The sequence below is a fragment of the Equus quagga genome, chromosome 15 (assembly GCF_021613505.1).
Source record: "Equus quagga isolate Etosha38 chromosome 15, UCLA_HA_Equagga_1.0, whole genome shotgun sequence".
Classification (NCBI taxonomy): domain Eukaryota; kingdom Metazoa; phylum Chordata; class Mammalia; order Perissodactyla; family Equidae; genus Equus; species Equus quagga.
Window position 1 is genome coordinate 32491093 of NC_060281.1, and position 21900 is coordinate 32512992.

Here is a 21900-nt window from a genome sequence, read left to right on the forward strand (position 1 = left end):
AGAAAAAGAAGAACAAACAAAGCCCAAAGTCAGCAGAAGGAGAAACAATAAAAATCAGAGCAAAAATAAATGCTATTGAAACAAAAAAGGCAGTAGAAAGGATCAATGAAACAAAGAGCTGGTTCTTTGAGAAGATAAACAAAATTGACAGACCCCTAGCCAGACTTACAAAGAAAAACAGAGAGAAAGCTCAGATAAATAAAATTAGAAACGAAAGAAGAGAAATAACAAATGGATACCACAGAAATACAATGGATTATAAGGGAATACTACGAAAAGCTATATGCCAAGAAAATGGACAATCTAGGGGAAATAAATTCTTAGGCTCTTACAACTTCCCAAAGCTGAATCAAGAAGAAATAGATAATCTGAATAGACCAATCACAAATAGAGACTGAAACAGTAATCAAAAGCATCCCAAAAAATAAAAGCCCAGCACCAGACGGCTTCCCTGGAGAATTCTACAAAACTTTCAGAGAGGATTTAATACCTATCCTTCTCAAGCTATTCCAAAAAGTTAGGGAAGATGGAATGCTTTCTAACACATTCTGTGAGGACAACATTACTCTGATACCAAAGCCTGACAAAGACAACACAAAAAAAGAAAACTATAGGCCAATGTCACTGATGAACATAGATGCAAAAATCCTCAAAAAAATATTGCCAATCTGAATACAGCAATACATCAAAAAGATCATACATCATGAGCAAGTGGGATTTATACCAGGGACACAGGGAGAGTTCAACATCTGCAAATCAATCAATATGATACACCACATTAACAAAATGAGGAATAAAAACCACATGATCATCTCAACAGATACAGAGAAGGCATTTGACAAGATCCAACAGCCATTTATGACAAAAATGGGGATAGAAGGAAATTACCTCAACATAATAATGGGCATATACGACAAACCCACAGCCAACATCATACTGAATGGGGAAAACCTGAATGCCATCCCTCTGAGAACAGGAAGAAGACAAGAATGCCCTCTATCACCACTCTTATTCAACACTGTACTGGAGGTTTTGGCCAGAGCAATTAGGCAAGAGAAAAGGAATAAAAGGAATCCAAATAGGGAGTGAAGAAGTGAAACTCTCACTGTTTGCAGATGACATGATCTTATTTAGAGAAAACCCTAAACAATCCATTGGAAAAGTATCAGAGGTAATTAACAACTACAGTAAAGTTGCAGGGTACAAAATCAACTTACAAAAATCAGTTGCATTTCTATACTCTAATAATGAACTTACAGAAAGAGAATTCAAGAATACAATCCCATTTACAGTTGCAACAAAAACAATAAAGTATCTAGGAGTCAATTTAACCAAGGAGGTGAAGGACTTATACAATGCAAACTATAAGACATTACTTTTGAAAGAAATAGATGATGACATAAAGAGATGGAAAGAGATTCCATGCACATGGATTGGAAGAATAAACATAGTTAAAAGGTCCATACTACCCAGAGCAAATCTACACATTCAATGCAATCCCAATCAGAATCCCAAGGACATTCTTCACAGAAACAGATCAAAGAATCCTAAAATTCATATCGGACAACCAAAGACCCCGAATTGCTAAAGCAACCCTGAGAAAAAAGAACAAAGCTGGAGGCATCACAATCCCTGACTTCAAAATGTACTACAAAGCTATAGTGATCAAAACAGCATGGTACCAGTACAAAAACAGGCACACAGATCAAGGGAACAGAACTGAAAGCTCAGAAATAAAACCACATATCTACAGACAGCTAATCTTCGACAAAGGTGCCAAGAACATACAACAGAGAAAAAGATAGTCTCTTCGATAAACAGTGTTGGGAAAACTGGACAGCCACATGCAAAAGAATGGGAATCCTCATACACTGCTGGTGGGAATGCAAACTGGTGTAGCCACTATGGAAAACAGTATGGCGATTCCTCAAACAACTAAAAATAGAAATACCAGGGGCCAGCCCAGTGGCGCAGTGGTTAAGTTCGCACGTTCTGCTTTGGCTGCCCAGGGTTTGCTGGTTCAGATCCCGGTGCGGACATGGCAGTGCTTGGCAAGCCATGCTGTGCTAGGCATCCCACATATAAAGTAGAGGAGGATGGGCACGGATGTTAGCTCGAGGCCAGTCTTCCTCAGCAAACAGAGGAGGATTGGCAGCAGTTAGCTCAGGGTTAATCTTCCTCAAAAAAAAAAAAAAAGTAATACCATACGACCCAGCTATCCCACTACTGGGTATCTACCCAACTTGAAATCAACAATCCAAAGTAACATATGTACCCCTATGTTAACTGCAGCACTATTCATAATAGCCAAGACATGGAAACAATCCAAGTGCCCATCAACCAATGATTGGATAAAGAAGATGTGGCATATATACAGAATACTACTCAGCCATAAAAAAAGACAAAATCATCCCATTTGCAACAACATGGACAGACCCGGAGGGAGTGATGCTAAGTGAAATAAGCCAGACTGAGAAAGACAAACACCAGAGGATTTCACTCATATGTGGAACATAAACAAACACATGGACAAAGAAAACAGTTCAGTGTTTACCAGGGGGAGGGGGGTGGAGGGTGGGCACAAGGGGTGAAGGGGAACACTTATGTGGTGACAGACAAGAAATAATGTACAAGTGAAATTTCACAATGATGTATACTATTATGAACTCAAAAAAAAAAAAGATGGTTAGAGAGATGTGGGATAAAGTAAATCCAGAGAAATGTTAACTGTAGAATTTAGGTGGTGGATAGGTGGATGTTCTCTGTCCAACTCTTTCAACCTTTCTGTAGGCTTGAAAATTTTTGTATTAAAATGCCTGTTAAAAAAAAATGTGTACAAAACGCTGTGTAGCTATGTGTAAATGCTGCACAGTGCCATTCATATCAAGCACACAGATAAAATTCATCTAAGCTGCTACAGCTGAGGACAGCGGCTACCCGAGCGTTGGGGGAGTGCCTGGGAGGGGGCACGAAGGCAGCTTTGGGTGCCAATAAAGGCCTTTATGCTGGCTTGGGGACTGGTATCACAGTTGTATAGTTTACAAAAAAACATCCTAAGGTCTGTACAAGCTTCTGTATGTTTTGCCAAAAAGGATTAAAAGTAAACAGGCCACATCTGTGAGCGCATTTGTTTCTAAGGCATGTGTCTCTTTTTTGAGGCCCTAACTTCCACCTGTGCACATGCATTTACATGCATTCTCTCAATCCCATGAGGCACTAGCTCTACTTAATTAAAGGTGACCAAAGTGAGGCCAAGAGACCAACTTACCCAAGCAGCAGAGGAGCTGGGATTGGGCCTCCCAGCCACAGGCTGCACTACTTTTGAAAAGGTCTCATAAGCCCAGCACTGGGTTGCGAGATTCGGAAGGCGGACACCTGGCTGTACCCATCTGCGAGTCTTGGTGCTTAACACCAGGCCTGGCACAGAGCAGTGTGTGTCCAGTGTTTACTGAACGTATGGGAAAGGTTGAGTTACGGATATTCATTACTGCTCTCTGCATGCTTGCAATCTTTCAAACATAAAATATTAAAATGAAAGATCCAACCACTGCAGCCCTACCTGTGGACTCTGCATTTCCCCCTCCACGTAAGCCCCCACAGAGGGAGGGGGTCCTGGGTGCCAGGATCCTGAAAAGAACTGAGGATGGGCAGAAACCCAAGCCCCTCAGGACCACATGGCTCTGAGATGCAGACCTGGGCCCTTTGGTTTGCTCCTGAGTCTTCCTAGTTTAAAGAGTTTTCCCTCCTCTCTCAGGTAGAAAAACCTGACATCACCTAGGTTTAACTTTCTGGGTTTTGCAGGATATGTTTAATGCTGGGAGGAGGTTACAATCCCCATCCTTTGATCTCTAGCTGAGCAGAGGGTGGAATGGATGTGAGCCCTTTGGGGCAGGCCATGAGGAAGACACAAAAGCCAAGTGGAGTGGGCAGGTCTCTGAACTCCACAACTAATTAACTTTCTTTAACGTGTCTACACCTGCCCACACCTGAGCCTGAGCCCATAAACAACGTGACACAGACTTAGCCCAGTCCATTTATTGCGGAGGGAAATTGAGGGACATGGAACAGAGCAGGACAGACTCTCTCCTCTCCTCTCCCCAGGAACCTATGGAAGTGGGAAAGCGACTGAGTGAAGTGAAGTGGGGCTGAAGAGGCCACAGATTGGGACAAGAGATGAGAGGAGGCAGCAGGAGACCAGGGTGAGAGTGGCGGTGGTGGAGACACTAAGGCAGAGACACCAGAATGCCAAGTCAGGAAATCTGCATAGAAGTCTACCCCTCGTCCTTCTTGCTGCCAAGTTCAGTCTGGCACTGGATCTTAGAGACAGGCATAGGACAGGATATAGAGCTAGATGTGAATGGAGGTAGCAGGTGACCAGATTGAGAGGGGATTGGGAAGATTACGGGGGATGATGGACCACTCAGATGATGGGAAAGGGATAAGGAAACCACTGTGCCTTTTCCAGGTCAGCCTGGGCAGAATCTGCACTTGAGATTATTTTCTAGGAAAAAGAAAGAGGAGGACTAGGTGCATTGCCAACCAGTTTCTGAAGAGAAAATTAAATCAAAACCATACAGACACTGGAAGTACCACAGAAAGGAGGCCTAAGAAATCAGAGGCCAGAGAATGTGGATGTTCTGACAGGACAGTGTAGGCTGCTGGGGCGTTAGGGGACAGATGCTAGAACAGAGTGGGATCCAGCAAGGGTAAGGTGTCAGGGTCCAGCCTGGGAAAGAACCAAAAGTCCTGAATTGTTAAGGAACAAGTATATGTGGCGCAGGACAGCAACAGGCAAGTCCAGGTTCAGAGGCAGGGCGGCCAGGGGGTCCAGGCCTTCTTCAGGCTCCTTCTCAGCATGGAAGCTGGGTAGGGGCAGTGAGAGGTTCAAGGCTTGGTAGAACCTCTGGATCTGGGCCTCGGACAGGGGTAGGGTCAGGGACCTGTCAGGGGGTTCAGGCAGGGAGCTCTGGAGCTGGGGGCTGGACCAAGAGTTGCAGTAATCATACTGGCAGCATTGGGCCTCGTACCAGTACTCTGCGAAGTAGGTAGCGTGCTTTTCTTGGCAGCGGTAAGAATTGTACTGTCCACAGCCTCGAATGAAGAAGCGGATCTTGGTATCTGGAGGAGAGGGAACAGCTAATAACCCCTGCTGCCTCTCACAGTCCCCAAACATGGCACCCCTACCACTGAGTCTCCCCATCCCTCACCCAGACCCGAATTCCATTTCAGACTCCTTCAGAAGAGGCCAGAAAAATTAGCTTAGTTGGCCCCCCAGAACCCTCCTTCCAAGATCCTCTTTTTTTCTTCTTGTACTCCAGGGCTCAAGCAGCCCTCATCTAAAAGAGGAGGCCAAGCCACGGGCGTCCCACCAGCAGCCCCTTCCTTGGACCTGACTCACTGTAATAGATGGTGATCACCATGCATGGGGATGTACTGCTGATGGTGCACTTCTCTGAGCCTGAAATGCATCCGACTGAAGGGTCTTCTAAGAGGCAGAAGTGGCAGGTCCGGACTTCAGCAAGGGGAGCTAAAGAAGTAGAATGTAGGAGAGATGGGAGTGTTGGCTCACTCCAAGTCCCTTGCCCTGCAGGGAGCCCGTGCATCCAGGTGCCCAGCCCCACCCCTTCCTCCCTGCCCCGGCTCCCACTTACCCTTTCCCACTGCGAAGCCCACCATGACCAGCACACCTACAAGCATACAGGCCTTCATTATGGAATTCTGGGGAGAGGGGCAGTCAGAGGGGTGCTCTGAAACCCCACCTGTCTGTGACCACACTGCTTGATCCTGAGCTGCAGGGTGGTTTTGACAGGCAGAGTGTCAGCAGGAGCTGCTGTAGTACAGACCTATATTCCTGCCTGGGGCAGGACCCTGGCTGGAGAAGTAAGTTATTAACTTGGGGAGAGGGACAGTGTGTCCTCACCCACGAGGTCCACTTCCTGAATGTGGGAGTAGTGGCCCAGACAGGGACAATACCTGGGCTGTAATCCAGCCGTCTACCTTTGTCCTGCATGCCCCCCAAAGATCTATTCCCGCCCCTCAAGGGTCCATAGATTAGCATCTGTCTCTAGCACCACCGCTGTCTTTCCCACACAATAGGGCCAGTCCCTATCATGCTGGGAGAAACTTTGGCCAGGAACCCAGCGTCCCCATCCTTCTGAGATGAGCATGTCTCAGCTCCCCCAGCAGAGGGCACACAGACACCACTAAGCAGCAATTCTGCAATTGTCCCTCCTCTCTCCACCCCTTACAGCTCTGTTTCTTTTAGGACCACTTTCCCTGTAAAACCAAAACTGAAAGACAGCGTTGTTGATGACGTCCCTTACACTATAAACAGACAGCTGTAGGCGGCCCCAAAAGAACCAGTGTTTCTCTGGTCTTTAAAATGTGATTTTTCTCTGGGTCTTTTCCTTGTGACCTTGCACATGCCCACACCCAATCCTAGGAATTCTGCTCTGCTCTCTACTAGAAACATCACCCAAATCCACTGGGCACAAATTTGTGCTGGTTTTCAACTTGGGGAGGGTGGGCTGGGCCATGAGGGCCCCTGGGGTCCAGCACACCACTACCCTCCCTTCCCCAACCCCAAGTACCAGCAGACTAGCTCACGGCCTTTTCTTCCACTTTATTTCATTATTCCCACCACAATAATGACTCCTTTAATTTAAACTAAAAACCATAGGGGGTTCCTGAAAGGGTGGCAGCGAAGGAATGGAGGTGTCAAGGACCAAGGGACAGGTGGGGTGGGGAATCAGCGAATCGTCTTGACTGGGCTCTTGAAGTTGCTGGCGGCTTGGAGCTGCAGCTGGTAAGCCATTGGATGGATCTTGAAACCGTAGAGCCTGGGCCGGGGCAGAGGTCAGACAGGCAGCAGGGTGAGCCCCATCCTGGCCCTGCCAGTGGCGTGCATTCCCGCCTCCCCACCCCAGCTCCTCCACAGGCCTGCTCAGTGCTTAAGGGCAATGGTTCCCAAACTCCTTCCCTCAAGAATATTAGGGAACACATGTTAAATACCCATTAAAACCCAGATTCTAAAATATACACGCGGGTGTGCATATATACGCGTGTGTGAATTTAAACATATCTCAGTACTTACTTCAATATAAAACCGAACCTTTCTTCCCTACATCCAAGTAAAAGTGATGCTCCAGGAAGATTACCCACACTTGAACCATGGCTCTAAGGATCTCCTAGCAAATGTTGAGCACCCAAGATGGTGGCAAGAACAGCTATCATTTAAATGGTGCTTCAAGTACCAAATGTTATTCTAAGTACTTCACATAATTAAAAATACCCTGTCAGGCAGGTACTGTCATCCTCCTCATTTTATGGATAAGGGAACTGAGGCATCGGCAATCAAAGAACTTTCCCAAGGTCCTTCAGCAGGGAGAACCCTGGCTTTGGGAGAAGCAGGACTCAAGAAAAGGACCATGCCCTGTCCTCCCTTCTCTCTGGGGGTCCCAGGCCTTTCTTTTGACCCTTGGTGACTGTCCCTGCTCCCCACCTGGGCACAAACTGGTTGGCGGGCCGCTTGGGCCGGTACTCGGGGTGCACCATGAAGAGCATGTGAGGGAAACCGGTGCCGAAGTAGGCGCCGTCCGTGTGGTGGTGCCTCGATGACTTGGGTGTGTACACGTCCATGCACTTGGGGCAGTAGAGCTTCACCATGGCCTCACCTGGGATGTCCGAAAGGCCTGGGAGACAGCCAGACTCAGCAGGCTGGGCTCCCCCAACCTTGCCCAACCTCCCTCCCGGACTCAGGCCCCAACTTGCTGAGTCCCAACTCACGCCCAGAGGACCTGCCATATGTTGCCCTCCTTTCCCTTCTCCAACACTCACCGATGGGAAGCATTGGCTGGTTCTCACAGTACACACGGGGACAGTAGCCAAAATCTCCCTGCTGGTATTTTTCCAACTGAGGTGAATAAAATGGAAGAGGTCAGTGGATAGGTGTGAAGAGGCAATCTCCTCTCCAGCTCAACCCACATCACTGTCCCCCACTCCTCCTCTCTCTCTCTGTGTTCAGAGGCCCCTTCTCTGGCCCAGGCAGACCCTCAGACTCCTCTGCTTCCTTTCCTCCAGGCAGGCAGACTGAAGACCATCAGAGCCATTCACTGTTTATTCCCTGAGGAAGAGGCAGTCTGTAACAACTTACTGTCCAAGGTCATATATCCCTCCCTGAAAACACCCCCTTCAGCACAACCCCCAACCAGGATTTAATTCCCAGGCCCGAGTCCTGGGGTTCTTCCCCTCTTCTCAGCTAGACTCCTTGACAGGGTTCAAACACGTGACTTCTTGCTGTAGGAACCTCTGTCTTCCTTATTGCCTCAGAAAGAACTGTGTGGGAGCAGAGAGGCCTCACCATCTGGGCGATGCCACGGTTGGTGAGGATATAGCGGGCGTGGATCAATCCATAAAGCATCTCGGCTGCTTGCTCAATCAAGTCGCTCTGGTTGGGGTTGTCTTCCAGCTCTTCATCTGAAACATGGCCCCAGATGAATGCAACCACTTGACTTACAGCCTTCTTAGGTGCCGTGCCCACCCCCTGGGGCTGCTGCCTACTCAGTTGGCCCAACACCTACCTCTGAGCTTCACCCCACCCATTGTCTGGGCATTTGACCCAGAAACCTGGGCCTCTGACCCTTCTTCCACACTTCTTCAGCCTCTGCTCTCTTCTCTCCCTCCCAACTCCCTCCTGAACACATAAATGTAAAGATGTCAATGCAGAACATGGAACTCGAGACCAGAAGGTGCAAGACAGGAGAAAGAGGCAGAAAACGAGACCCGGGAGAACTGGCGTTATGGAATAGTGCTGAGTTATAGGATCAGAGCATGGGAACAGGTGATATAAATCACAGAACTAGGCAAGAGTCAGGTGAGGGATCAAAATGAAGTAGGGGATTTTGGGTTAAGGGAGTCAGAGAACCAAAAAGAAATTTAGAAATTCAAGAAGCAAGTGAACAGGAATTTGAAGAGGAAAAAAAAGCATACACACACAAAACCACCCTTAGAGTGCCTCACCAGGTTCCAGGTCCAAGATCATGTCTAGAGCTTGTCGATAGTGAGGCACCTGCTCGTTGAGTCCAGTGAGATTGAATTTGTCCTGGATGTAGTCTTCATCCACCTGCCAGGATATGAAGTCAAGAGGGAAGATTGCTCAGCTTTGACCTGTGTGATTGCTCTAACTGATGCTTTATCCTCGACACAACTGCTTCTGTTCCCTTTTCCCCCACTCTCAACTCGGCAGAAGGACTTGAGTCTCTCTCCTCAGTTTATATATACCGTCCTCCCATAAAAGCTTTGGCTTTTCTTTTCTAAGGATAAGCAGGTCCAGAATCTCCTCCTCAGAGAGACATTCCTTCCAAGATCCCTGTCTCTGCTCCTGCCCCATCTCTAGTAGCCAGTTTTGTCCTCTCTTTAGGGACAGCTGGTTCTCTGAGGAAAGTGGAGACTGAGCAGCTTGGGTTCTGCAGGCAATTACAATCCCTTACGTTAACACACAGCTTTACACGTTACAAAGCTTTTTAACGTGCAATGTTTCAATTCTTCTAACAGTTACTGGAGATAGGTACTACCAGCACCACTCTGGTAATAAAAAAGAAAAGACACGGGTTGACTCGTCCAATGTCACATTGCTAGAGGGTGGCAGGGGTGGGACTTGGGCCCTAGACTTACCACTTCACCACAAGTTACTGAGCGGTTACTGAGGGGACTCTTCCTTGACAGGAAAAAGCTTCTATAGAAGCATTTGAGACAAGTGTGTGGAAGCTTAATATCTGGGAGGATATCAGACTATAAGTGAAGAGGCGTAGGGAGATTGAGAACTCACTTCACAGAAGAATTCATTGCCACGGAGACCACAGAACCAGGAAATCCAGGACACCTCTTCTGAGCTGCTCATCTTCACGTCAGCTGGAAACCCAAGAGTCTAAGGAAAGGCCAAGCTCTCCCTCCCTGCTGCTGGTATCCTCCCTCCTCCCACACTTTGCCCTCCAACCCCGGAAGAATTTGGGTCACCTTTTCTTTAAGGATTCCAGACTTTGGAACACCTCCCTCCAGTTCCTCTGAATTACACCTCAGCCTATCTCCTCCGAGATTACAAATTCTTTGAGGTCCCACCACTTGCAAGAAACCGACAGGTCTTGAGCCACCAAGTCCTACCCTCATCCCTGACGCTCCCAAAGGCCAGGCTCCTCTCCCGGCCCTGTCAACTCCCGCAGGCCCTCGGCTCCGGCTCCCTACCCCCGCAGGGCTCTGCAGGCTCCCCGGCACTTTTCCCAAGGGTTCCGAAGTTTATCCTTTTCGGACAACCGCTGGGCCTTTTCTCTTCTCACGGCCAGCGGGTGGCCGTCAGGTCCCTTTCACCGGAGTCCCCACATCCCGCCTCCGCTCCTCAGCCCACCCCACCCTCCCTCGGTGCCCGACCGGGTCACTTCCTTCCCCGCCCCCACATCAAGGAGCGGAGACCCCATGTGCCGCGCCCAGGGACACCGGACTCGGCGCGGCGACGACCTCAGACTCACCGGGCGGACGAGGGCCGGGACCAGGGTGGGGGAGGGGAGTTGCTGCTTCCAAAGAACCTCGGCGACGGCTACAGCGCAGGCCGCGGACCCGACCGCGGCAGGCGAAGTGGGATGGGGGGAGTGGAAATTGGGGAGGGTGGGGGAAGAGGGCACCGCGCAAGCGCCAAGGGTCGGGCGCCCGGGTGGACGCCGGGAGACGGAGTCCTCAGTAGGGAGAAACTGGCGAAACGAGGGAAAGGCGAACTACGAATCCCAGGATGACTCTCACACGACCCTGGTGTCGCGAGGTCCCTGAGGAAGACGCTTGGGGGCGGGGCGCAGCGAGGCACCACCGGAAGCGGAAGCCCAGTATGGGGTCTGGGCCGGGGAGCTTGGGAAATATAGTCGTGTGATCCGGGGACTGAGAGGCCAAAAGGGGGCGGGGAAAGGAATGAGTCTGGCTGGATCGTTTCCTGCCGCTTCCCTCACAGCGAGCCTCTGGCCCCGGCGCACCTTTGCTACCCAGGCGACTGACCCCCATCTGCGGCCAACCCTCCGGGTCCTTATCGCCCGTCGAGCCCCTCACCCGAGTCAGGCCCGCCACTAGAGACCCCCGATGGGGCCCATGTTTCACTCCTCCTGAGGCGGGAGGTGAGGCCGGTCTCCGTGCTGAGGGATCTGGGTAGGGTGTGCTAGGCTGAGGTGAGCGATGTGAGAGCTGGAACGGCCCAGTGTGCTAACCTGAGGTGGCGCCAGCCATTCTGCTACTTGTCCCCTTGCATTTCTCCATTTCCTCTTAGGGCTTGAATGACGCTTTCTGCTGCGGGCTGAGTGTGACCTTCGAACCCTGGTCAGAGTAATGGTGAGGGGCAGCGCGACGTTATTTCATTTTACAGCTTCTAGGCATTCCACAGGTTTCCCTCCGCCTCCTCAGGGCGTTTCTTAACCCAGACAGTGGTTTCCCAGCTCCAGAAAATGAGTTCGGAGCGGGGGCCACGTTGAGGGAGGTGAAGGGCATTGTGGGGGCGTTACGTAAAAGTAGGACCCCCAACCGACAGCTCCTCCTTGCTCCTCGCGCTATCTAGGCACGTGGTGCCGTGCGCGCACACTATTGGAAGGTTCCAGGGCGGGAAACTGAACTAGCACCTTGCGCACGCCCTCGCCCTCAAGTAATGTTTGTTTGCTTTTTCCCCAGCCACGCATGCGTCTTCTTGTCGTGTGGCTATTTAATTGTGTAAACTCTTTTGCTTGGAGTAGCGCCACTTTGCGGTACGGAAGCTACAAAGCATCGCACACTGGAGCGTCTCCCCGAAATCTGCTTCCGCTTCCTGCTTCCGGAAAAGTGTTAAGTCTGTTTTCGTTTGGGAAGGAGATACAGAAATAGAATCGAGGAAGATTTAAAGGGCTAGGCTGATTGTTTTTCTTAATGGTATGTCTTACGGGGTGGTAAAGGGGTTTGAGAGAGAGGCTGTTATTATTTAGTGTTGGTGAGGACGGCGCGTGGGGGTGGAACGCAGGACCTCTGGACAACCGCCTCATGGAGTTGTCTTTGTTAACCTTTACTAAGGGGCATGGTCTGTTATTGCAGGGTTTCCTGTTTTTCCACATGACTTACGGCCCTTAGGCCCTGCAGGGTCCTAGGTTGTGGGGTCATTTTTGGGGCAGGAGGGGGTTTTTGACTCTAAGGCTACTTTTCTTCATCCCAGCAGGCCTCTGGAGGTGGCTCTTGTCACTGCAGGGCCACCAGGGTGTTCGCTTGCTTGTTTCATCCTTCCCTTGCCTAGTCTTATCTTCTCAGCTCTCTGAAAAGCCATGTCCAAACCCTCCCTCATCACCTTCACCCCGGCCACTGACCCCAGTGACCTCTGGAAAGATGGGCAGCAGCAGTCACAGCCTGAAGAGCTGGAGCCCACCCTGGATGGGGCTGCAGCCCGAGCTTTCTATGAGGCCTTGATTGGGGATGAGAGCAGCAGCCCTGAACCCCAGAGAGCTCGGCCTGAGCCTGCCAGTGAGAGAAAGAGGAAGAAAAGAAGAGTGATGCGACAGGCTGCAGCAGGAGCATCAGGAGGACATGGACAAAGTAGATCCCTTGAGGCCGAGGACAAGATGACCCAGTGGATACTGAGGGCAGCCCAGGAGGGGAACTTGGCAGAACTAAGAAGGCTGTTGGATCCTCAGGAAGCAGGGGGAGCTGGGGGGAATATCAACACTCGGGATGCCTTCTGGTGGACTCCCCTGATGTGTGCTGCCCGAGCGGGCCAGGGGGCGGCTGTGCGCTATCTCCTGGGCCGTGGGGCTGCCTGGGTGGGTGTCTGTGAGGTGGGTGGCAGGGATGCTGCTCAGCTGGCCGAAGAAGCAGGCTTCCCTGAGGTGGCCCGCATGGTCAGAGAGAGCCATGGAGAGACGAGGAGCCCAGAGAATCGGTGAGGGGAAGCCTTTGTCCATATCCATCTTTCAGTATGTTCTGCCCTTCCTCCCTACTTCACACCAGAGGCCCCAGAACAGAGCTGAAAGTTTTTCTCCCCCATTCCCCAGTGCAGGCTGATAAGGCAGTGTAGTAGAGTGATTATGAACATGGCGTTCCCTGGATTTAAATCCTGACTCTACTTACTTGGGCAAGCAACCTAATGTCTGTGGGCCTCAGTTTCCTTTTCTGAGAAATGGGAGTAATAAGAGTACCTTTTCATAGGGTTGTTAGAATTAAATAGATTAATATAAAGTGCCAGAACAATGCTTGCCACATAGTAAGCACTATATAAATATTAGCTGTAGTCATTATTATTCTTCTCTCGCCCAAGAGCCTTATAAGGCCTGATTACCATCCTTTCTCTCAACTATTTCTCTCTGGGTCCCTCATTGCTAAGTGGGGAGGAAAGCAATTCGTTCCTTAGCAGAAAGACTGGAAGGACCCTGTCCCACCCTGACACCCCTCTCAGGCCTCAACCCTTCCCCTGCCCTCAACCCTTTCTCTTTCTCCTCTGCAGGGCCCATTCCCCTTCCCCCCAGTACTGTGAGACCTGTGACGCCCACTTCCAAGACTCTAACCACCGCACATCTACTGCTCACCTGCTGTCACTGTCTCGGAATCTCCAGCCCCCCAACCTGCCCCTTGGGGTGCCCACCTCCAGCCCAGGCTTCAAGATGCTGCTGAGGGAGGGCTGGGAGCCTGGAATGGGGCTGGGACCCCGGGGCGAAGGCCGCACCAATCCCATCCCCACTGTCCTCAAGAGGGACCAAGAAGGATTAGGGTACAGATCCGTGCCCCAGCCCCGAGTCACACACTTCCTGGCTCGGGATACCCGGGCTGTGGCTGGGAGAGAGAGAGCCCCTCGGGTGATCACACTGAGTCGGAGGGAGGAGAGGAGGCAGGAGGAGAAGGACAGGGCCTGGGAGCGGGATCTGAGGACATACATGAACCTTGAGTTCTGACCTTAGCAAGATCTGACCCTGGGCTGCTGCCAAAGTCTGAACTTGTGCCTCTGACCTGGGCACTTTGGCTTCTACTTCCTACAGTCTGCCCAGGTCCTAGACCCTTAGGTTTTCGTCAGTGGGCTCTGCCTTTGGGAGAGAGGGACTGAGAGTTGAGAAATAAATCAACCTTCTCCCTCTTTTGTGTTTTATTCACTTTTCTGGAAGCTGTTGCAGGGAAGCCAAATAAGTCTGGGGGCCGCGTGCAAGTTTCACCTGAGCCAGAAGGGGCAGCCCCTCCAGGTGGCATGAGAGGGTCTCATCTCTGCCAGTCTGGTTCACTTCCAGTTCCTAGCCCCTGTCTGGAGTGCCCAACCGATTCTTTCAACCCCCTGACCAGGAATTGCCCAGCTCTATGTCAGTCTCATCTCCCCCAGGAAGCATCCCTGACCACTCCAGCCAATTCAATTATGATTTTACAAACAAGTTCATATACTTTGTGCTGAGCATAGGAATAAGAGACACTCCCAACCTTCAAGTTGCTCACAGCTGGAGGAGGAGACAGCCATGGGTTCAAATACAGTGCACGGTGATAGGGGAAGTCAGGGAAAGCTCACAGAGGCGATGACAGCGGGTAGAGTCTTGCAGAAGAGGACAATGTGGTGGGAGGGCCTAAGATTATACAGCCTGTATGCTGTTAGCTGAGCTGGGACCAGAACTCTGGCCTCCCAAATCTAAACGTTAAGCCAAGGTTCTTCATTTCACTACTTGAAAATTGCTAAGGGCAGGAAGCACATCCTATTCATCTACACTTGTCTTTCCCACACTCCTCTCTTCCTCCCTTGTGCTGTTTGTACCAGGTGCCAGGCATGTGAAGAGCTCATTGTTGTCAAATCCAGGAAGTAAAATCTGTGTATGGAGGGGCAGGGAAGGGCTACTCAAGTCCCAAGACTTCTCTCACAGCTTTCTTTTCTGGAGAAGCCTTTCATGAAGTCATGGACAAGAGGAGGAATGGTGGGGGGGTGCAAGGAAGAACTGAAGGGCAGGGAGCTAAATGAGGGGCAGACGAGTTTAGGGGAGAACAGACGGCCCAGGGGCCTCTAGGCGAAAATGGACGGGGGTGGGGTTTATAGTGGGCTCTGGCCCTCGCTGATCTCGGCTCCGCGCCCCCGAGTACGGTGCGCACCAACGGCGCGTACTGGCGGCGCGGGGGCGCGGGGGGCGGTCGATCCGCAGGGTCCGCCCCGCGAGCTGCGGGCTCCGCCCCTGCCTGTCCCTCTAGTCCCGGTGCAGCTGCTTCCGGGCTCTGCGGCTCCGGGCGGCTCCGTGAGGCCGCGGCCCCGATGCTGGGCCCGGGAGGGGCCAAAGCGCACAGCGCCCGGGCGCCTGGGTCCTCAGGCAGGTCCGCGTTTTGCCTCGCGACCGGGATCTCCGAGGACATCTCCGGCCTGACCTTCCAGAGGCCGCATTTCAGCTGCGTGCTCGCGAGCCGGTCGGGCCGCTTTGTAGGATTCGTAGCCCTCTAAATCAAGAGGCGAACGCTGCTGGCTGGAATTTGCTGGACACCTCTCCCCGACTCCTCAACCGGAGACTTCCTATTCCTGAGCTCCCTTAGGGCAGCAGTTCAGGACTCCCCAGATCGGGAGCACTTAGGACCCGGGGCCACCTTCCTTCCTTCCTTCTTGGATGGAGTACTGCCTCCCCAGTTTCTGGGGCACCTTGGGGCTTGGCCTTGGTGAGTGAAACTTGGGGTGCTGCCTGCTGGGAAGGAAACCCGAAAACACAGTGAGAACAATGTGGGAGTGATCCGAACCTTGTCAGATCCTGAGACTTTTGGAATCCTGTGTGGGTTGTAGTGGTGGTGGTGGTGAATGAATTTGGATGTGCCTCTTTTCTTTACCTCAAAACTGAAAAGGAAACGAGCTGCCTGCCACACTTGAAGCTGTGTGACCATCCAGGGAAGTGGGGAACCACTTCTGAATTCAGAGTAGGACTCATCAAGCAGATACTTGTTCTTCTGAGCCTGAAAAGACTGGCTTCTGAGGAGTCCTTCAGCCCCCAAACCTGAGAGTCTAAGCAGTGCCAGGAAGCAGCCCCAGAATTTGGGGGCTCATTACACACCCCAACCATGTTCCTGCGACGGCTCAGTGGGTGGCTACCTCGCCCCTGGGGCCGCCGGAAACCAACAAGGCCTGATGTGCCTGCCCCAGAACTCAGACAGGTGGACAGCTCCTCTGAGAATTCAGGGAGCGACTGGGACAGTGCCCCAGAAACCATGGGAGATGGAGGGCCTCCCAAGACCAAGGACCCAGGGGCGCAGAGGAGCTCTGGGGCTGCTGCAGAACCAAGCAAGGAGTCCCAAGTTGAGCAACTGGGGAGCAAAAGAACAGATTCCTTCAAGTGGGACAAGACTGTCTCTAGCACTCGAGAGTCTGGGAGACTGGAGTCTGGAGGGGCCATTCCCAAACTGGGATGGGATCCTGTGGACTCAGGTGGCACCAGACCTGGAGTGTCCCCTGAAGAGCGACTGAGCACCTCTGGGCCTGAAGCCACGGTGGAGAAGCCTGGCCGGCGTCAGAAGCTGCTAGGCTGGCTGCGAGAACCAGGTGGAGGAACAGGGGCTCCCTCGAAGTTCCTGGGGGGCCCAGAGGAGTGTCTGCAGATCTCTACCAACCTGACCCTGCACCTGCTGGAGCTGCTGGCCTCAGCCCTGCTGGGGCTGTGCTCACGGCCACTGCGGGCAGCCTTGGACGCATTGGGCCTGCGTGGACCGTTGGGCCTCTGGCTGCATGGGCTACTGTCCTTCTTGGCTGCCCTGCATGGGCTCCACGCCGTGCTGAGCCTACTTACTGCTCACCCCCTGCACTTTGCCTGCCTCTTTGGTCTCCTACAGGCCCTGGTGCTAGCTGTCAGCCTCCGGGAGCCCAGTGGGGATGAGGAGGCCACTGACATGGAGGATGAGAAGTTGGGGAAGGAGGGTGAGGAGCAGAGGGGAGACCCAGGAAAGGGGCTGTGACCTCGGGGTGGGCTGTGACCCAGGGCCTCATCCTCAGTAGGGTGGGAGCGAGGGTGAAGACAGAGTGGCCTTTAGGAGGAGAGTGGGGGGCATGACCCAAATTGTAAGCACAGGGACCTCAGGGATGGGGAAGAAACCACAGAGTATGAGGGCACAGGGCATCTCTTCACACACAGGAGAGAATAGAGTTTAGGGTGTCTGTGTTTATGGACAGTGGGGGCATCGCCCTTGAATTCACCAGCTATTGTTACTTTTTGCTTTTACATTTTTCTCACCTCCAGTTTTTGTTTTTCCACCTTCACTTTTTAAAAGCCAAAAAAAAAAAAAAAATGTATGGTGGTGGAAAATAAAAACTAAAGAGTCCTTCCTCCCTTTCAGAACTCCCCAGGGGTGGAGGAGACCAGAGGCAGGACAGACAGACCTCTGGCTGGGGTAAGAGGGTGGCTGAGAGATCCAAGGGATACCTTGGATCCTGGGATCTGAGCCATCTGGAGAAGAGTGGGGCTGCTAGGCGGGTGGATTAGGGGGTCTGGATGGGGACCCACAGGTGATGGAACCTGCAGGGAGGATCTGGGGTGTTCCTGGGGAGCCAGAGAAAGTGGGGATGGTGCAGGCAGTATTGGCAGGAAGGCCAGTTCAGAAGGGCTGGCAGCCCAGACCAGCAGTGTGGGGAAGCACTGGAGCTTGCAGTCCCCACTCGGGGGTTAGGGGTTTGCTCACTCAGCAATAAATAACTGTGTCACACCAAATCCTAAATATACCACTACAAAGCAAGAGTTACCACCACTCAGTGTCCTTCCTGACGCCGTCCAGCGGGGGGTTTAGGTGGTAAAAGGTCCAGGGTGAGTATTGAAATGGGAGTAGTGGGATTGATGTCTGGAGACAAACTCCAAAATGAGATAAGGGTTGAAAAATCATTTTTATTATACTTGAAAGGGAGTTGGAAGTCTCCAGCTTCTCCTTCTTCCACCACAGTCTCAACTCCCACCAAATCCATCAGATGAAGCCATAGGTCAGTTATTGGAGAGCTCGCAGGCCTCTGGTGGGAAGGAGGAGAAAAGAAAAGGACGGAAAAGAAGGAAATCCAGGGGGAGAAGCAAGGTTGGTGGTAATGGGGTAGGGTGAATGCGTTCCCTCATTCCCCTGTATCAAGAAGGGGTCTCTGAGGCCTTTTTCCCTCCGTGCCTAACCCTCTGCCTTTTATCCACTGCAAACTCAGAAAGCTCTCTTTTGAGTAGCCCAGAGCCCCTCCTGGCTCCCTCAGGTGACATCACAGTTCTTGGCCACATCCCTCTGGTGCCATTACAGCCTATGACACAAATGGAGGTGTCAACACAGCCATTCTGATGATATCAGCCTTTGGCCATGCCCTCCGGTGACATCACTTGAGTCCCTTTCATCCAGCACCCTCAGAAGACTTGGTGAGTCCTAGTCCTCTTCTGTGGGACTTTACCCCTCACCTTGATTCCTGGGAGTCAGTAAGAAGGCCTTGGAGTCCAGGCAGGAGGTCAGGGACTGGAATTCCTCCACACACTTCTCAGGAGGGTGTGGCGAGCGATCTGGAAGAGCAGAGCAGGGCCAGGGCCATCGAAGCCCCTGCTTCTCAGCACCACCCCTGGTGAGGACCTCATGGAAGCACCCACCCCTTCCTGGGATGATGTCACAGGGCCCAATTGAGGGGCTCTCCTGTCCTGTGTTCCCCTTCCTGCCTAGCATCCCCACTCACTGTAGAGGAGGAAGCGCTGGTAACCCTGGCCCGTCTCTTTCAGCATGATTCCACCTGCGCACGAGCTGGAGAAGAGCTTGGTCTTCATGTCCGGCCGGCCTGTCAGAGTGGGTGGGGAGAAGTGTGAGGACAGAGATGTGAAACCAAGCAAGCCAAGAGGACTTGGGATGAGTGAGGACTGAAGAGAACCAACCTTCGGTTCTGAGATCTGTGCTCCCCTCAGTCAGGTGGTAAATCCATTTCCGGGGCACACACAACCCATTTTTCCTGCAGAGGTGGTAGTGGCAAGGAGGAAAGACTGAGTGACACCCCATCCACACAGTACCAGCCTCTATTTATTCCATCTTATTCCTTCTTGGAGCCTGGGTCCCTCTGGGTTTCAAGCTACCAAGGGATGGTTAGGCCCATTTCTCTCCAGAGGGAAAGTAATAGAGCTGTTGAACTCAGTGGGCCAAGAATTGTGGATATGCCGAAGAACTCAGCTCTTTGTGGTTAGGTGCTCACACTTTGGGCAGAGACCACACCTACTGGTGTCTCTGCCTCCTCACCACTCACGTGCGGATGGTAGCACGCAGCCGGAGCTGCAGGGGGACAGAGTCTGCAGCCATGTTGAAGACAATGTTGTCCACAGGGTCAAAAGTCGCCAAGTCCTCCTTGGTGGGAGCTGCCCCTGCGATAAAGTACCACCGGCCCAGGTGGGGCTCTGGGAACTGGAGAGAGAATGAGGGGAGCAGAAGAGGATGGGTTCCACTACAGGATCCATCCAATCTCTTCATCGCTCAGGATGGCAAGACTTAAGAGTGGAGGTGTTGGCTGCCTTTTTCCAACTCGGGGTTTGATCCATGATAGGGAGTCATTAAATGACTTTTCCTCTTTGCCCCTCCTCGATCAACCTGAGTAACCACCCCACCCCAAAATTCTACCATGTCTCCACATTGATGGCCACGGTACTAATATTTTTTTCACTTGTTCTTTCTTTCATCATCACAACACTCACACCCTCCTCCTCCCTTCCTTTCCCAGTGTGGCTTCTGGTCATCCTAAGCCACCTACTCAAGTCCCTCAGAACCCCTACTATAAGTTTCTCCCATTCTCAGTCCATACCTCTTTCCCATCCACTCCCTGAGTTGTCAGTTGACTGTACTCAGGGCACTGGTAGAAGGAGTTAAGGAGAATGGCATAGAGGTAGAGTAGAGCTGCCCAAATTTGGTGGAACATCTTCAGGCAGGAGGGAGCTGGTGCTCTGCGTGGAGTGGTGCCTTAACTGCTCTCTCCCTCGCTGGCTGCTCAGTCCACTCTGCTTCCAGCCCCCTTGCCTCGACCCTTGACCCTTTCTACCTGCTAATGAGTAACTTCAACCTTGTTTTCCAACCCAAGCCTGGATTACTTAGCGTTTGGGCCTTCCTCCCCCTCCTCTAGATGCAACCACTCCACAATACACCCTAGCATGTCCAGGGTCTCCCAGGAATTCTAAGGAGAACTGAGCCCTCTAGGTAGAAGCCTGCGGTCTTTCAACCCATATCTAAGCTGGGTATCTGCTGTGTTGTGCAGCACTGAAGAGTGGTGGATTGATTCATTCATTCACTTAGCAAACTGTTTTGAGTCCCAGCCATTTGCCAGGAACTGGCTAAGCCTTGAGGACATAAAAATGAGAAAGACACAGTTCCTGGCCTTGAAGAAGTCAGTGTAAGGAAAACTAGCTGTGTAAACAAATCATTGCAATACAACCTGATAAGTGCTTTAGAACAGGTATGAACCAGGTGCTGGGGCATGGTGGATGGGAAGCTTTCTCTCTGAAGTTTATAATTGAGGAAACAATATGTACACCCTCCAGAAAAGTTTGCTGACACATAAGTGAATTCATTCACTTGAGATTTTTTTTTATTCTTCTTCCCAAAGCCCCCCAGTACATAGTTGTATATTCTAGTTGTATGTCCTTCTAGTTCTGCTATGTGGGACGCCACCTCAGCATGGCTTGATGAGCAGTGCTAGGTCCATACCCAAGATCCGAACCTGCAAAACCCTTGGCCGCCAAAGTGGAACATGTGAACTTAACCACTCACAGGGCTGGCCCCTTCATGAAATATTTATTGCTATAAGAGGCTACATAATCTAGTGTGGTTAAAGAGGATAGACATTGGTGTCAGGCGTAGTGGGTCCAAACCCTAACTCTACCACTTATTAGATCTTGGACAATTTTATTAATCCCTATGCCTGTTTTTTCATCTGTGAATTGAGCAAATCATCAATGTCATAGGATTAAAAGAGAGAATGCACATAAAGCCCTTAGCAAAGGCCTGTACATGGTAAGTCCAAAGTAAGTATTCGCTATAATTAATAGTAATGTTTGTAAAGCACTTATTAGTTTCTGGTGAGTAATGTTTTCAAATAATAGGAGATAAGGACAGAATTGTCAAGGGGCAGTCATTGGATAGTGCCAAATTGGCGGAGCAGTTAATGCAATAAAAGGTGGTGCTTCCTTAATAGATTATTTATAACCAAAAAGAGATTTATCCCGAGAGGTGAAGATTGCTATGGGCTTGCGATTTAGTTAAAAGAACAAAATTTGGAAGATGGGTATATGAGGGTTCTTGATACTATTTTGGGGCAATGTTTAACATTTTTTGATAAAAAACTAAAATGTAACAATTTATTGGGGCAGTAAAGTAGAAGTGCTTGATGCAGAGTCTGGCAGGCGTGGATCTGTCGGTTCTGCCACTTTGGTTCGCCTAGGTGTACTCACCTATAAAACGGACGTAGTAACTATCGCAGATGTTTAAAGGCTTTTAAATATGACTACGTAAATCCCTTAGCAAATTGGCTGGCACAAACGCAGTGCTCACTAAACAGATGCTTATTAGAACTCTTAACTGGGACCCAGGTATAAACTATAGAAAGGCTGGGCACGGGAGGCAGGCACCGCGGCAGCGACCGGGCTGACTGGAGGAGTGGCAGCGCCTGCGGTCCAGGACCTTGCCCGACGGCGTGGGTGGGAGGAGGTTGCAGAGCGGCGGTAACTACCCTGCCCTCGCGACCCCCGCCTGCGGAAGCCCCTTAGCAGCCCCTTCAATTCCCCAAGGTCAGTCTTGTGTTTCAGTCCAGTCTGACTCCATTCGCTCCGAATTCCCAACCTCGGAGGCGCCCTTTTTTTGACAATAGTCCTGAAAAGTGGTAAATCCTTAGCTTCTCCCAAATACAGTGTTTCCCCTCAGCCCCGCACCCCTGGTGAACAACATGGCGCCCACACTCCG

The 21900-nt window shown here is 51.3% G+C and overlaps 5 protein-coding genes across 15 annotated transcripts; 2 read left to right on the forward strand and 3 right to left on the reverse strand.

The window, feature by feature from the left end:
- Nucleotides 1–4020: 4020 nt before the first annotated feature.
- Nucleotides 4021–6472, reverse strand: LY6G5B (lymphocyte antigen 6 family member G5B). The gene is made up of 3 exons (XM_046639211.1): nt 5652–6472; nt 5399–5527; nt 4021–5118 (listed from the first exon to the last, which is right to left on the reverse strand). Exons 1-3 carry the CDS (start codon nt 5707–5709, stop codon nt 4715–4717), a joined length of 591 nt encoding a protein of 196 aa, XP_046495167.1. The 5' UTR covers nt 5710–6472; the 3' UTR covers nt 4021–4714.
- Nucleotides 6473–6606: 134 nt separating this feature from the next.
- On the reverse strand, nt 6607–10671 carry CSNK2B (casein kinase 2 beta). Of its 2 annotated transcripts, none has more exons than XM_046639209.1 (7): nt 10521–10671; nt 9827–9909; nt 9019–9121; nt 8360–8475; nt 7837–7912; nt 7502–7691; nt 6607–6839 (listed from the first exon to the last, which is right to left on the reverse strand). In XM_046639209.1, the coding sequence occupies exons 2-7, from the start codon at nt 9896–9898 to the stop codon at nt 6749–6751; spliced, it is 648 nt and encodes a 215-aa protein (XP_046495165.1). In that variant the 5' UTR covers nt 9899–9909; nt 10521–10671; the 3' UTR covers nt 6607–6748. The 2 variants fall into 2 exon arrangements, with proteins under 2 accessions (XP_046495165.1, XP_046495166.1); XM_046639210.1 differs by lacking the exon at nt 10521–10671 and adding an exon at nt 10159–10319.
- Nucleotides 10672–10899: 228 nt separating this feature from the next.
- Nucleotides 10900–14107, forward strand: GPANK1 (G-patch domain and ankyrin repeats 1). Of its 10 annotated transcripts, none has more exons than XM_046639197.1 (5): nt 10900–11201; nt 11300–11361; nt 11695–11928; nt 12206–12922; nt 13484–14107. In XM_046639197.1, the coding sequence occupies exons 4-5, from the start codon at nt 12312–12314 to the stop codon at nt 13926–13928; spliced, it is 1056 nt and encodes a 351-aa protein (XP_046495153.1). In that variant the 5' UTR covers nt 10900–11201; nt 11300–11361; nt 11695–11928; nt 12206–12311; the 3' UTR covers nt 13929–14107. The 10 variants fall into 10 exon arrangements, with proteins under 10 accessions (XP_046495153.1, XP_046495156.1, XP_046495158.1 ...); XM_046639200.1 differs by having other exon boundaries at nt 12209–12922; XM_046639202.1 differs by having other exon boundaries at nt 11695–11843; nt 12209–12922.
- A 918-nt stretch (nt 14108–15025) lies between these two features.
- Nucleotides 15026–17699, forward strand: C15H6orf47 (chromosome 15 C6orf47 homolog). Its single transcript, XM_046639207.1, has one exon. The coding sequence runs from the start codon at nt 16036–16038 to the stop codon at nt 16921–16923; it is 888 nt and encodes a 295-aa protein (XP_046495163.1). The 5' UTR covers nt 15026–16035; the 3' UTR covers nt 16924–17699.
- Nucleotides 17700–17823: 124 nt separating this feature from the next.
- Nucleotides 17824–20543, reverse strand: APOM (apolipoprotein M). Its single transcript, XM_046639212.1, has 6 exons — nt 19754–20543; nt 19205–19359; nt 18843–18916; nt 18650–18748; nt 18384–18482; nt 17824–17962 (listed from the first exon to the last, which is right to left on the reverse strand). The coding sequence occupies exons 1-6, from the start codon at nt 19865–19867 to the stop codon at nt 17937–17939; spliced, it is 567 nt and encodes a 188-aa protein (XP_046495168.1). The 5' UTR covers nt 19868–20543; the 3' UTR covers nt 17824–17936.
- Between the last annotated feature and the right edge of the window lie 1357 nt (nt 20544–21900).

Bases quoted from the DNA above. Each gene is read 5' to 3' on its own strand.
- LY6G5B (XM_046639211.1), bottom strand. From the start codon at position 5,709: ATGAAGGCCTGTATGCTTGTAGGTGTGCTGGTCATGGTGGGCTTCGCA. The intron at 5,528-5,651 runs GTAAGTGGGAGC...CTACTTCTTTAG, and splicing joins GGGCTTCGCAGTGGGAAAGG to CTCCCCTTGCTGAAGTCCGG. The intron at 5,119-5,398 runs GTGAGTCAGGTC...CCTCTCCTCCAG, and splicing joins GGTGATCACCATCTATTACA to ATACCAAGATCCGCTTCTTC.
- CSNK2B (XM_046639209.1), bottom strand. From the start codon at position 9,898: ATGAGCAGCTCAGAAGAGGTGTCCTGGATTTCCTGGTTCTGTGGTCTC. The intron at 8,476-9,018 runs GTGAGGCACTCT...GCCATGTTTCAG, and splicing joins GATCTTGGACCTGGAACCTG to ATGAAGAGCTGGAAGACAAC. The intron at 6,840-7,501 runs GTGGGGAGCAGG...GCCCCGGCCCAG, and splicing joins GCCAACCAGTTTGTGCCCAG to GCTCTACGGTTTCAAGATCC.
- GPANK1 (XM_046639196.1), top strand. From the start codon at position 12,312: ATGTCCAAACCCTCCCTCATCACCTTCACCCCGGCCACTGACCCCAGT. The intron at 12,923-13,483 runs GTGAGGGGAAGC...TCTCCTCTGCAG, and splicing joins ACGAGGAGCCCAGAGAATCG to GGCCCATTCCCCTTCCCCCC.
- C15H6orf47 (XM_046639207.1), top strand. From the start codon at position 16,036: ATGTTCCTGCGACGGCTCAGTGGGTGGCTACCTCGCCCCTGGGGCCGC.
- APOM (XM_046639212.1), bottom strand. From the start codon at position 19,867: ATGTTCCACCAAATTTGGGCAGCTCTACTCTACCTCTATGCCATTCTC. The intron at 18,917-19,204 runs GTGAGTGGTGAG...CCACCTCTGCAG, and splicing joins CTGCGTGCTACCATCCGCAC to GAAAAATGGGTTGTGTGTGC. The intron at 17,963-18,383 runs GTGAGGGGTAAA...CCTTCCCACCAG, and splicing joins ACTGACTCCCAGGAATCAAG to AGGCCTGCGAGCTCTCCAAT.